This window comes from Martes martes (genome assembly GCF_963455335.1).
Source record: "Martes martes genome assembly, chromosome: 10".
In the NCBI taxonomy this organism is placed as follows: Eukaryota; Metazoa; Chordata; class Mammalia; order Carnivora; family Mustelidae; genus Martes; species Martes martes.
In genome coordinates this window covers 13601921-13615564 of record NC_137898.1, presented here as the reverse complement: position 1 = coordinate 13615564, position 13644 = coordinate 13601921, and the positions used below count along the sequence as shown (strand labels likewise).

Genomic DNA, 13644 nt, shown 5'->3' with positions numbered 1-13644 from the left:
AATGGACACTTGTTTCCATGTCTTGACTATTGTGATTAATGCTGCAGTGCATGTGAGGGTGCAGATATCTCTACAAGATCATGATTTCATTTCCTCTGGATATATCCCCAGAAAGAGGGCTTACTGGATTGCATCATCGTTCTATTTTTGATTTTTTGAGCAAGTTCCCTACTGTTTCCATATTGACTGTACCGATTTACATTTCCATCAGCAAATGCACATGGGTTGCTTTTTCTCCATGTCTTCTCCAGAACTTGTTATCTTTCGTCTTTTTGATAATAGCCATTCTAATAGTTGTGAAGTTATAGCTCACTGTGGCTTTCATTTGCATTTCTCTGAAACACTTTTTCATTACCTGTTGGTTATTTGCATGTTTTCTTGGGAAAAATTTATTCAGATCCCTTGTCCACTCCTTAATTGGTTCTTTGTTTTTTGTATTGAGTTGTATAAGTTCTTCATATATTTTGGACGTTAACCTCTTCTTGGATACATTGTTTGCAAATATTGTCTCCCAATCCATAGGTTGTGTTTTCATTTTGTTGATTGTTTCTTTTGCTGTGCAGAAGCTTTTAAATTTGATGTAGTCTGATTTTTCTTTTGTTGCTTGTGCTTTTGGTGTCAAAACAGAGAACCACTGCCAAGATCAATGTCAAATAACTTATTTCCTATGGCAGGTCTTAGATTTAAGTCCTTAATCCATTTCAAGTTAATTTGTCTGTGTGTGGTATAAGATAGAGGTCCAATGTAATTGTTCGGCATGTGGTTATCCAGTTTTCTCATCACCACTCACTGAAGAAACTATCCTTTCCACATTGAGTATTTTTGACTCCCTTGTCAAATATCAGTTGACCTTATATGCATGGGTTTATTTCTAGGCTCACAATTCTGTTTCATTGGTCTATGTGTCGGTGTTTTTTTTTTTTTTTTTTTCTGTTTTGTTTTGTTTTGTTTTGTTTTATGCCAGTACCATGTTGTTTTCATTATTATAGCTTTGTAAAATAATTTGAAACTAGGAAGTGTGATGCCTCTGGCTTTGTCCTTTCTCATGTTTGTCTTGGCTATTTGAGGTCTTTTGTGGTTCCATATGAATTTTAGGACTTTTTTTTTTTTTTTAATGGCATTGAACTCACAGATGGGTTTGGGGAGTATGGACATTTTAACAATTTTAACTTTCTTTGAATCCATAAACACTTGGTATCTTTTTTATTTATGTCTTTTTCAATTTCTTTCACCAAAGACTTGTTTTTAGTGTACAGATCTTTATGCTTTTTTAAAGATTTTATTTATTTCTTTAACAGAGAGATCACAACTAGGCAGAGAGGCAGGCAGAGAGAGAGAGGGGGGAAGGAGGCTCCCTGCCGAGCAGAGAGCCCAATGTGGCTCGATTCCAGGACCCTGAGATCATGACCCGAGCTGAAAGCAAAGGCTTAACCCACTGAGTCACCCAGGTGCCCCAAGATCTTTATGTTTTGGTTAAATTTATTCCTAAGTATTTTATTTTTCTTCATGTTATTTTAAAAGGGATTTTTTCTTTATTTCTTCCTCAAATAGCCCATTGTTATTACTATATAAAGATGTAACTTATTTTTGCATTTTAATTTTTAATTCTGCATAAACTTACTGAATTCATTTATTCTAACAGTTGTTTAATAGTGTTTTTAGGGTTTTTTCTGTATAAGATCATATCATCTGTAGAGACAATTTTACTTCTTTCTTTCTGATATTGGACCCTTTTTTCTTGCCTAATTGTTCTAGCTTGGACTTCCAGTATTATGTTGAATAAGAGTGGCAATAGTGGTCACCTTTGTCTAATTTCTGACCATAGAGGAAAACTTTCAAGTTTTCACCATGAAATATGATATTAGTTGTGGGCTTGTCAAATATAGCCTCTATTATATTCATGTAGGCTTTTTCTATACCCAATTTGTTGAGAGTTTTTATGATAGGACGGTGAGTATTGTAAAATACTTTTTATGCATCTATTGAAATGATCATATAATTTTAATATTTTATTCTATTAATGGATACATCTTTTTCTTCACAAATAACAAATCCCTATAGATAAAGTGTACTATATAATAGATAATGGGTACAAATATATTTGAATTTTGCTTTTAAAGTTTGATATGTGTACTCTGAACAAGGGATTTAACTTTTTTTATCCTTAACTTACTTTTATTTGGTAATAATAATAAAATATTATAGGTTTTTAAAAATATTACTTTATTGTTGTGTAATTTACATGCAATAAAATGTGTCCATTTTAAGCACAACTCAATGTATTTTGACAAATATGTATATCCTTATAACTGCCACCACAATTGATATATAGAACATTTTATCACTTACAAAATTTCCTTTTTATCCTTTGCTGACAGTTACTTTCTTGCATACCTAGCTTTTGATAATCACAATGTACTTTCCTAACTATATTTCGTATAAATGGAATGAAGCTATATACAGTATTTTGTGTGCATATTCTTGGACTTAACAAAATATTTTTGAGAATCATCTACAGTTACTCTATGAATCCATAATTTGATATATTTTCTATTAATGAATAGGATTGCATTTTTAAAATTTACCACAATGTGTTTATCCACCCTTCCGTTATTGGAATCTGAGTCATTTCATTAAGTATCAGACTGTCGTAAGTGTCAGTCTTAACAAAGGAGTGATTTCAAGGGCAAAATAAGATTCTCCCACCAACTTGATATAAACTCACATGGAACAGATGTGATTCAATGAAAAACCATGACTTTCTACCTTCTTATGTAAAGGGTACCTTTTTCTTTCTTCCTCAACTGATCAAGGCAGCATGGATATAAATTCATCACCTATGAGTCACCTTGCTAGACTTTTGTAGGCAGAACTGATCATTTTCCATACTAATGTTCCTATTCTACTTTGTAACTAAAATTTTGGGTGCATTTCCACTATATTCCATAATAGGGCCAAAAAATTAAATTAGGTTGTGACATTGGGATGGGGCATTAGAAGAGAATAATAAGTTTAGGGATCTTCAGCAAACCACAGAGCACTTGTCCTGTAATGTAGGAAGCTTCTCCTCAGCTCTCATGTGCTTCCATGCTAGAATGCAAGCCATGCAGAGTCAGATTATACTGATCTTTAGAGGAATTTCATGATTTTGTAATTAGTGCAAAATTTATCAATTTAAAAATGCTATGTCAACCCAAAGGCATTGGTAGGTGAAATACTGCTCTATTTTTCCAGCAAATTCACTCAAAATATATGTATGGAGCACTTAGCATGTTTGAATCCCTGTGCTCAGTGTTGTGTATAGAGTGAATATAAAATTTCAGTCTCTGATCCTCTCGGAATTCATGGCCTGGAAGGAAAGACAAATCTTGAGCCAACAGACATTCCATTTACAATTAGCATTGTAATGAATATCATAAAGGAACTGAACGAGGTGACATAAGTGAGAACAGTTACTGTGGTGAGGAGGCTTAATTAGGTGGAGGAATTCCTCTCTCAGAAATTGACATTGAAGCTGCAGTCTAAAGTATGAGCAGGCATGAACCCTAGGACGTTTGGGAGAAGTGGTATTCAAAGCAGGGACACAGCTTACCAGAAATTTCTGAATTTGAAAAAAAGGTTGTCATGAGACCAGCATGGCTAAACCAGTAGATGAGGGAGAGATTGACAGAAAACGTAGAGGCAGATGATATTAGGAACTTTGATTTCAATACATCATTTGAGGAATGTGCCACAACTGAAGACTTCACAGTTAGATTAAGGACTATGAGCACATGGACCATATCATTTTGTCTTTGTATCTGGTGGATGAGTGGATAATTGGACGCTTGGTAAATGGTAAGAAAAGATAGACATACTATTTTCACATTTAGTGTGTTTGTTTTCACTTGTGGGCAGATGAACAACTTGTTGTTAAATGATATGTTCACCAAGTTTTTCACGAGATATTATCTTCTAACACTGAATGAAATCTGCCATGGCTTATTATGATATCTTATCCAAATGGTTTTACTCACTGGGTTTAATAACCTCACCGCTTTATTCTAGATATCAAAGTCCTTTCAGCAAACATTCATTCAATAGCAACTGTGTGGCAAAATGCACAAAAACATGAATCCCATGGATTACATTATTATTTTATGTCTTTATTAATTGTCTTATTTACCTGACCAAAATAAATGGTGATCCATAATGCAAAGATTCCATGAGAATAAACTTCTGATCACTCAAAGCAATCAGCTCAAAATGATTACAAACTCGGGGTGCCTGGGTGGCTCAGTTGTTTAAACATCCAGCTCTTGATTTTGGCTCAGGTCATGATCTCAGGGTCATGATCTCAGGATTATGAGATCCAGCCCCACCATGGGACCTGTGCTCAGCAGGGAGTCTGCTGCAGATTTTCTCTCTCTTTCCCCCTTTTCTTCTGCCCTTTCCCCACCACATGCTCTCTCTCTCTCAAAATAAATAAATAAATCTTTCAAAAAAATTACTACTAACTGATGCAAACACATTGTGAAAATCCCAAGATGCTAATTAGTGTATCTATATAAATAACTATTTCCCTGGAGTTTTCTACTTTAGTAATACTGTAATTAGTTCTTCAGGGTAGGTAAAAATATTTTTGGAATAAGAGCTTCAAATTACAGTTTGGGTATAAATCACTCCCAGGAACTCATCCCTTGGACCACTAGTGTCTGAATCTTTCCTGGGGTCAGGTAGGAATGACAACTCTGACTTCTATACCTGCACTTTCTCTTCTTGTTTCAGTTTTGGATTTTAATCAGTAAGAGTTAGGTGACAACAAAAGCAACTTTGAATGTTAGCTTAATTTCTTGGCCAGTTAGAATGAGTTGGTGTGTATTTTTTTTTTAATTATTCACTAGAAAACATAAAAGTCTCATTGAAATTATGGGTTTACACTAATCATTTTACTTTAAATATATTGTTCTCTCCAGTCATTCAATAATTTAACACACACTGAATAAACATGTTCGACGAAGCACCTGATAATCTCATAATTTTTAAGAATAGTATCTGTTGAATGAATACCCCCCAAAAACTTAAATAATTGAAAAGAGACAGAAACAGGAATTGTTATACTCATTCTAGAAAAAATAAAGCTCTTATAGAACTTCATAAATCTTTTCAAAAATTATTTGAGAGAGAAACTTTTGGGGAAAATTTAATATTAACTAAGAGACACATGGCTAGTAGTGAGTGTAGGATTTGTAACTACATTTGTAACAACATGTTGAGTCAGAATGTTATCAATGATGGACATTTTAGAATTTATTTAGTCAAAGTCCTGATATTGAATTAATAGGGGCCAAAGTCCAAACAAGGAAACTCACTATGTCAAGGTAAAAAAAAGTTGTTTTCTAAATGAAGACTCAAAAGAGTTTTTACTGATAGTATTCATTGGTACGAAGCCATCCTATGTAACATGATCCAAAATTTAGGTTCATTCATTGTAATCAGGTAATGTACCCTGCTCTTAAATTTGTGAGACTTCGGAATGGAAATTGAGAGGGGAAGATGCTGGAGCTCATTATGGTGGAGGAGACAAGGAAGGGAAATTAATATTCACACGAGATGATTGATGGCTCCATCAACTAACTGACTTGTTTACCTGTTTTTTTCATTTCCTACCTTAAAATATCACTATTTTTCCAGATATTCCTGAATATTTACCTATCTCTATGACCCATTGAGGTTGTGTGTATGCTGGATTACTGACCCTATAGTTCAATAATCCTTATTTCTATTGTCTGTGGTCCTTTCCTTGGCTTCAATTATCTCCTAGTCTCACACTCAATCCATCTTATAAGACAACAAAATGGTGACGTTATGCACATGGAATAGTTCCTAAGTATAACGGCAGCTCAACCTTATCCTGCTCCCTTGGACATGTGCATTTTAACTGGACCCTGAAGAGGGCAAACTTTTCCCCAAATGAACATTTCAACATGCAGGGTGTCCAGAACCAGTGATAACTTACAGAAATGAGCTTTGCACTTTGATTTTAAGTGGGAAAATAGGAAATTCTTGGAACTCCACATTTTCACCATATATTCATCATGTTTACCAATTTACCCCATAGGACGCGTTTTTTTGCTCAATAATCCCTACTAATTTACAAAGTAATGTTTTGTTTTCTTGCATTTTTATGTAATAAAAATACATATGCGTATCAATATCCTTGTGAATCAACCTCATCGGCATGAAAAAAATCTGTGTAGTCTATTATCTTGTTTATCTATGAGCATTCCAATCCAGAGAAAAGCAATTTGACATTATTGAGGCAGTGAAACCTTATGCTGAGTTTTATTTTCATTACATTTTTTTTTTAAATAAAGGACATAGATAAAAAAATCATTGCTACTTACACTGACTTCTAATTACCCAGAAGTTTCAAATTGGATGCCAATGTCATAAGGAGCCACTTGTTTGGGAGGATGTCTGGTTCCTTTCCTCACTGAAATTTAATTATTTTTCTGTGTGATATTTCTCATAACAGGCAGCAAAATATGCATGAGCAATCTCTCCAGTAATTCAGTATGAATTACTTGGCACTCTGCATTGAAATAGGAGTCAGAAAATAAGAGTCATGGAGGATAAATTTTGCTACTCCTTGAATAATTATCAAATAAGTGAACCATCTTTCCAACTATGGGGCTTGCTGGGTCCAGTAAACTTAAATAGGAAGATATCTAAGGCAGTTCCCACTAGAAGTGCAAGCTCTACAAACTTTTGTTTATAGAGATGGAAATAACCTTCAGTTGAATCTCTAGCAAGTATCCCCAAATCATTCAGGTACTTACTTCCAGTGGAAAAAAGGCTTTAGTTCTAATGCAGCAAATTTGAATTTACCATTGAGGTCTACCAAAGAGATTTAAATTTGCCAACAGTATTTGTCAAATACACATTTCCGATCTCAAATGTCTTCTTTTTTTTGAGATATTGAGAATCATGTTCTCAGATATTTCTGGTCTTTATAAAATTTGAATCAGGCAAGAAACTCAGTTAAATTGGTTTTGGAAATTAGAGTCATGGATGGCAAGATAGAGTTATAAAAAGACAGGAAGAGCTACTAGGGAGGCATGACTTTAAAAGAACATGTAGTAGTTTCAACACAAAAAAGTTAAAATATGTGCAAATTATATGAGGGTATTTAAAATATTTGGAACTTATTTTATATCCATATATATGTAAATTATTATATACCTTATCCCAAACACTTAATAAGCAACCATTATTAATTTGTTTGATATGATATGATGTGCGAATAGGTGCTCATGCTTGGGGTCCTGCTGTAGAGATATGCGTTTGGGAGTAGAAAAGTCCTGTGCTCACCTGTGATTGATATACAGAGCTCTGTTGTCACATTGCATTCTATTGCCCTGGGAGCGCTTAGATGTTTTTCTGCTTGCTTCTATTCCTTCCCATTTACAGAGTTCCTCTTCCATGCTCTGTAGTCCTTCAAACAGTTGTGTTTTTTTGTTTGTTTGTTTTTGTTTTTGTTTTTTTTTTGAGACCGTGAGTCAGTGATAAATTCAAAAGTGCTTTAATATTCTACCAGGGGCACTACTGAAGGAAGGTGTTTTCCAAATAGAGCAAAATAGATCTTACATCCCTGTATTTTGTTTTGGTGCTGAGGTGCAAGGATTTTAGCAATCTCTGGTACTCAGTGTGGAATTAGGGTTTCTAAGAAAACACTTGAGATGCTCCAGGCTCTTTGAACTGGTAAGCTTGGGAAAGGCTGCATGTTCTTGCCCACCTTCTGAAGCTTCACAATGGATTGTGGGCATGTAAAAGGCTCTGAGACCTGAGATTCCCTGCAATCCAGAAACCCATTTTCCTTTTCTTTTGCAAAACTCAGCATTTTTTTTTAAATTAAGAATCATTTTATTAAAAATCAAAGCACCACAAACATTTTTTTAGTTGGTTTGATTGTGAGCATATTAATTCATCCAGTCATTCAGATAGGATGATTTTTCTTTACATACTTAATCTTCTTATGAAAAAGAAAGTACAGTTTTTCCTCTCTTTGCATCTTTCCTTCTGTTCCTGGTTATTTCCTATAAAGTATATCTTTTTTTTTTTTAAGTTTTTGGGGTTTTTTTTGGTAATTTTATTTTTTTTTCAGTGTTCCAAGATTCGTTGTTTACGTGCCACACCCAGCGCTCCATGCAATACATGCCCTCCTTAATACCCACCACCAGACTCACCCATCCCTCCACCCTTCTCCCCTCCAAAACCCTCAGTTTGTTTCTCAGAGTCCACAGTCTCTCATAGTTTCTCTCCCCTCCGATTTTCCCCAACTCACTTCTCCTTCCCTCCCAATGTCCTCCGTGTTATTCCTTATGCTCCACAAGTAAGTGAAACCATATGATAATTGACTCTCTCTGCCTGACTTATTTCACTCAGCATTTTTCAAACTTAATTTTACCGTAGACCTATTTTGTTGCCTGATATCCAGTTATTCTGCTGCACATAGTTTTGAAAATACTAATCTAAAAACTCAGGTGCCAGCAAACTTAAGATATGTGGGGGCCTCGTTTCTAATTGTACTTGCTCTATATGAGTTGTAGCATTCTTCTAAAGGTAAAATAAAATAGAATAGTGTCATTGCTTTGTAAACCGGAAGTGCCTATGTGCATGGAAAAAAGTACTGTAATCAGAATGTAGTCTTTTCTTCCTAAAGTGTAGAACATGGTTGCTACACTATTTAAGGGGAATTGAAACAGGCAAGTTAAATTCCCATCTCTCCTTTATATATATATTTAAATACTTTATTTATTTATTTGACACAGAGAGAGAAATCACAAGTAGGCAGAGAAGCAGGCAGAGAGAGAGGGGAAGCAGGCTCCCCCCTGAGAAGAGAGCCTTATGCGGGGCTCGATCCCAGGACCCTGAGATCATAACCTGAGCTGAAGGCAGAAGCTTAACCCACTGAGCCACCTAGGTGCCCTCTCCTTTATATTTTTATTGTCCTTATTAGTTGTTAAATGTAATATGATGGCCAAGCAGGTGCTAGTATTTAGGGCATAGTTATACAGATTTAAAGATTAGATGAGTCTCATAATGCCATCAAAATGGAAGATTTACATGTGGAAGTGAATATTTTCCAAGTAGAGTCATCTTTCTGGTGAGTGAGGAAAAAGCACTTATGCTATTTATACAAATCCAGATTCTCAAATTAGAGTGATTTTTCTTCTCAACGGCCAAAGTTGTAGACTTAAGCCCTGCAACTTACTTCCACTTCAACTTAACAGGGAATGTTGGTTCTAACCCATCACCATAATTTAGGTGTGGTGGATATAGACACACACACCCTCTCAGATATATATCCCAAAGATACGCTACCGTGTAGATTTCAGGAGTGATCATACTTCTTGGCTTGGGATAGGGACTTTAGTTTGGCTGCTTACCACTTCTTAAATGTTTTATTTGGCACAATAGAAGACCCACCTCTGCATCTATGTGCAATATCTTTGATTTCTCTGGCAAGCCTCCTGTCTCTGTATGTAGTCACATCCTCTGAAAGTCCTCCCTTCTCTTGCTTCCCTTCTCTTGAAGTCCTCCCTTCTAGAAACTTCTTAGTTATCCAGCAAGTGCCAGTTAAACGTTATCAATCTTTGATGCTATCCTGATTTCTGAACACATTTACTATGTTAAAATATTTATTATTGATCCCATTATAACCTTAACTTTCTCTTCATATGCCTCCTTTACCATGAAGATACCAACCAGTGTTCTCAGGAGAAGCACTATTACCCACTACTTAATCTGCCTAAACATCACTGAGCCAAAGTAGCTAACTTTGGAGGGTACTTGCTTCAATCTTCAGGAACAGCTCAGATACTAGAATAGAAATATAGTCGGTTGACATTGACATTGAATGATATTACTATTTGCATCTCAGTGGATCAGTCTTACAGACTTCTTTTGTGGCACTCTGGTAAGGATAGGTTTACAAATGGAATTATTTGCCAACATTGCATGTGGTAAGTTTCACATTAAAAAGTGAATTCTGATACCTGTTTAAATCTGGAACTCTTAAGATCTTGGAACATGGAGACCACATCACTGTATAGTAACCTGAGTGGCTGCTGGCTTTTTGGTTCACTTCTGTTCACCTTTAGACCCAGCCCACATCACTCATTCTTATTATCCAAATGGCTCCCAGAGTCATTTGAGTTCTGATCCCTTATCTTATTTAGTCTATCACTTAAAAAATAACACAGGAAAACACAGAGAATCCATGATCAAAATACATTCTCCAGACTCCAGAAAAATAATTCATCATTTAATTTTTAAATTATAATTCATATTATAATGAACTGATAATTTTATCTAAAAGTGTAATCCTTTTTTTATAATTAGCATCACCTGAACTCTGTGCTAAGAATGATTCTATCTCTTCTAATTGATTTTTGCTTTATAATTTCTGGGCATTGTAATTCTGTGGTGAAGAAGGTTGAACTATTTACATAATGCTGCTAAAAAGTTTAGAGTCCAATTTGTGTTGTCTCAGTAGCACACACAGCCAACTATGCTGTGAACCCCTTAAATGCTTCCTGAGATAAATTTAAAAAAATGGATAAACAAACAAAACTATAAGTTTTGGCTACTTCTCTTCCCCCCAAAACCCGTGTCTCCCTTTCTTTATTCATACAAGTGCTTCTGAATGAAAGTCCCTTCATTAGTAATTTATATTGGGCTTTGTTATTTTCAAATTTGGGATCTTTATCTTTGGTCTACTTGCATAGGAATACCACATTTCCCTGTATTTTATTGATAGAGCAGCGAAACAGGTTCCAGAGAATTTCCTTCAAACCGCTATAATTTGGGGCTCTTTAATACAGCCAGTAGGGGGTGCAAGTCTCAAGAGTTGAGCTTCTAAATATTCAAACACCGTTGACTGTTGAGTATTTTCAAACACATGTCGCCATTTTGTCGGGCACCATTCCCGGGATCAGTGATGAAGCCCATGATTTTACAGTGAACTGTAAGTGACAACTGGTCATTCAATCCATTTGTAGACAAACTTTTTGGGTCATAAGGCTCCCCATTCCAGAACAGACTGTGTCACAGGGTCTGTTGTCTTGGGAATCATCTGCACGTTACACACCCAGCTCATAAGGGCTCTGACCTTCTTAAAAGTCTCAGCTTTTCCAACTGCAGACACTGATAACAGTTTTGTGTGAGGATGATGGAGAGTGTGAGAATGGAGAATGAGAGAAAGAAAGAAATATATAATGGATTTCTGACTCACTTCTTTATTTTATTCATCTAAGTGAACACGCTGGCAGCTAAGAAAATGGTCGGAGGAAATTCCACCCTGGTGACTGAATTTGTTCTCTTGGGATTAACAGATCGTCCAGAGCTTCAGCCCGTCCTCTTTGTGCTGTTTCTGGTGATCTATTTGATCACTGTGGGGGGGAACCTTGGGATGTTGGTATTGATCAGGATAGATTCACGCCTCCATACCCCCATGTACTACTTTCTCGCCAGTTTGTCTTGCTTGGATTTGTGCTATTCCACGAATGTGACTCCCAAGATGTTGGTGAACTTCTTATCGGAGAAGAAAACCATTTCCTATGCTGCTTGTTTAGTCCAGTGTTATTTCTTCATTGCCATGGTTATTACCGAATATTACATGCTAGCTGTAATGGCTTATGATAGATACATGGCCATCTGTAACCCTTTGCTTTACAGCAGCAAGATGTCCAGAGGGGTATGTATCCGCCTGATCGTTGGTCCGTATGTCTATGGGTTCCTTAGTGGCCTGATGGAAACCATGTGGACCTGCCGCTTGACCTTCTGTGACTCCAATATTATTAATCACTTCTACTGTGCTGACCCTCCTCTTATCCAGCTCTCCTGCTCTGACACTTTCATTAAGGAGACATCCATGTTTGTGGTAGCAGGATTTAACCTCTCCAACTCCCTCCTTATAATCCTCATCTCCTATATCTTTATACTCACTGCCATCCTGAGGATGCAGTCTGCTGAAGGCAGGCACAAAGCTTTTTCCACCTGTGGGTCCCATCTGGTGGCAGTGACTGTATTTTATGGGACATTGTTCTGCATGTATGTTAGACCTCCCACGGACAAGTCAGTGGAGCAGTCTAAAGTTATTGCTGTTTTCTACACTTTTATAAGCCCTATGTTGAACCCCATCATTTACAGTCTGAGGAACAAGAATGTGAAACAAGCTTTTTGGAAACTGATCAGAAAAAATGTACTTTTGAAGTAAAATTACAATGTATCTTTCATTATAAATTAAATAAAAGCTATATTCATAAGAACTGGATCCAACTTTAACTGCATTTACAGTAAAGTTATTTTAAATCTATAATGAAAAGCTAAAATCTAATGACAAAACATTCAAGACGTAGGTACAGGAGATTTATAGTTTTACAGGTGATGTGTGAGTGTGCATCGAGTGTGCAAAGGGTTGGAGGTCAGATATGTAGGTATAGTGGATAATTTCTCTTAAACACTTTTACATCATTTGTTACTTTCACACTATAAAATTATACATTCTTATAGTAAAATATAAATAAAATAAATAATAAATAAATAAAAAATAAAAAATAAAAGATTTTTCCCTTTTTCTTCTCCCACCCTGATCTTCCATTGTCTCCTTTTAAGGTTACTATTATTAACAGTTTCTTATGTTTGTGGAAAATTTCTCTGCATCTACAAACCAATGTATGGCTATATATGCACACACACACACACACACACACACACACACACACACATTTGTCAATACACACGTTGACTCTTATGAGTTAACTTTTAGTAGTTTGTAATTCTGTAGCATTTGCTATGCAGTGGTTTCCACTGCATGGTCTAGAGCATTGTGACCACAACTGCTGATTGAGACTTGCTGTCACCTCTGGTAGAAAAAAGTCAAGATAACAGCTCCATGTCCATGCCTGATGTCCATTTATTCCTCCCTGCTTAAAAGAATCATTTTTAATAAGACACTTACTTCCTTCTGCCATAACAGTACACAAAAACTTCCAATTAGTTTTTAGATATTAACTCTTGAAGCAGGCAACGGATGTCTCTTACAAAAACACATGGCTTGCCTCAAAAGAAATCGTGACTCTGTGGAGTTTATCTGTGACATCACAGACTCCTAGGCTCTGCGGTTTTTACGCCTTCCTTCATCTTTGCCTGTTAACCTATTTTCAGGGTGGGACAGATATATATATATATTATATATATATATATATATAATATATATATATCTATCTATCTCAGCATAATGCTAATTTTATCCACAAAAGTTGCCCTTTGCCACAATTAGGTACTACATATCTAATTTTAGAATTCAACATTGTGACTTATTTGTAAATATTTTGATGCTAAAGAATTCAAAAGACAAGTTAATTTTTAAGATGTTAACTTTTCAGGTGACTTTGCAGCTACAAAGCATAAGCAGAGTTGATGAAATGTTTACAGAGTATCTATAAGCCAAGTACTGCTCCATTACCAAAGATTCCCCGAGGAGCTCTAGGACTGTATAGTTTTGTAGAATTCATGAAACTGTAAAGAGAAGAATCAATACAATTTGTTAAGTGCTGTAATACAAGAAAATGAAATTGCTAATGCAACAGAGGAAAG

General features: G+C 35.7%; 1 protein-coding gene across 1 annotated transcript; it reads left to right on the top strand.

Moving 5' to 3' along the window:
* Positions 1-11314: 11314 nt before the first annotated feature.
* Positions 11315-12262, top strand: LOC308351188 (olfactory receptor 5M5; the record flags this gene model as incomplete). Its single annotated transcript, XM_080816651.1, has 1 exon — positions 11315-12262. The coding sequence occupies exon 1, from the start codon at positions 11324-11326 to the stop codon at positions 12260-12262; it is 939 nt and encodes a 312-aa protein (XP_080672777.1). The 5' UTR covers positions 11315-11323.
* Between the last annotated feature and the right edge of the window lie 1382 nt (positions 12263-13644).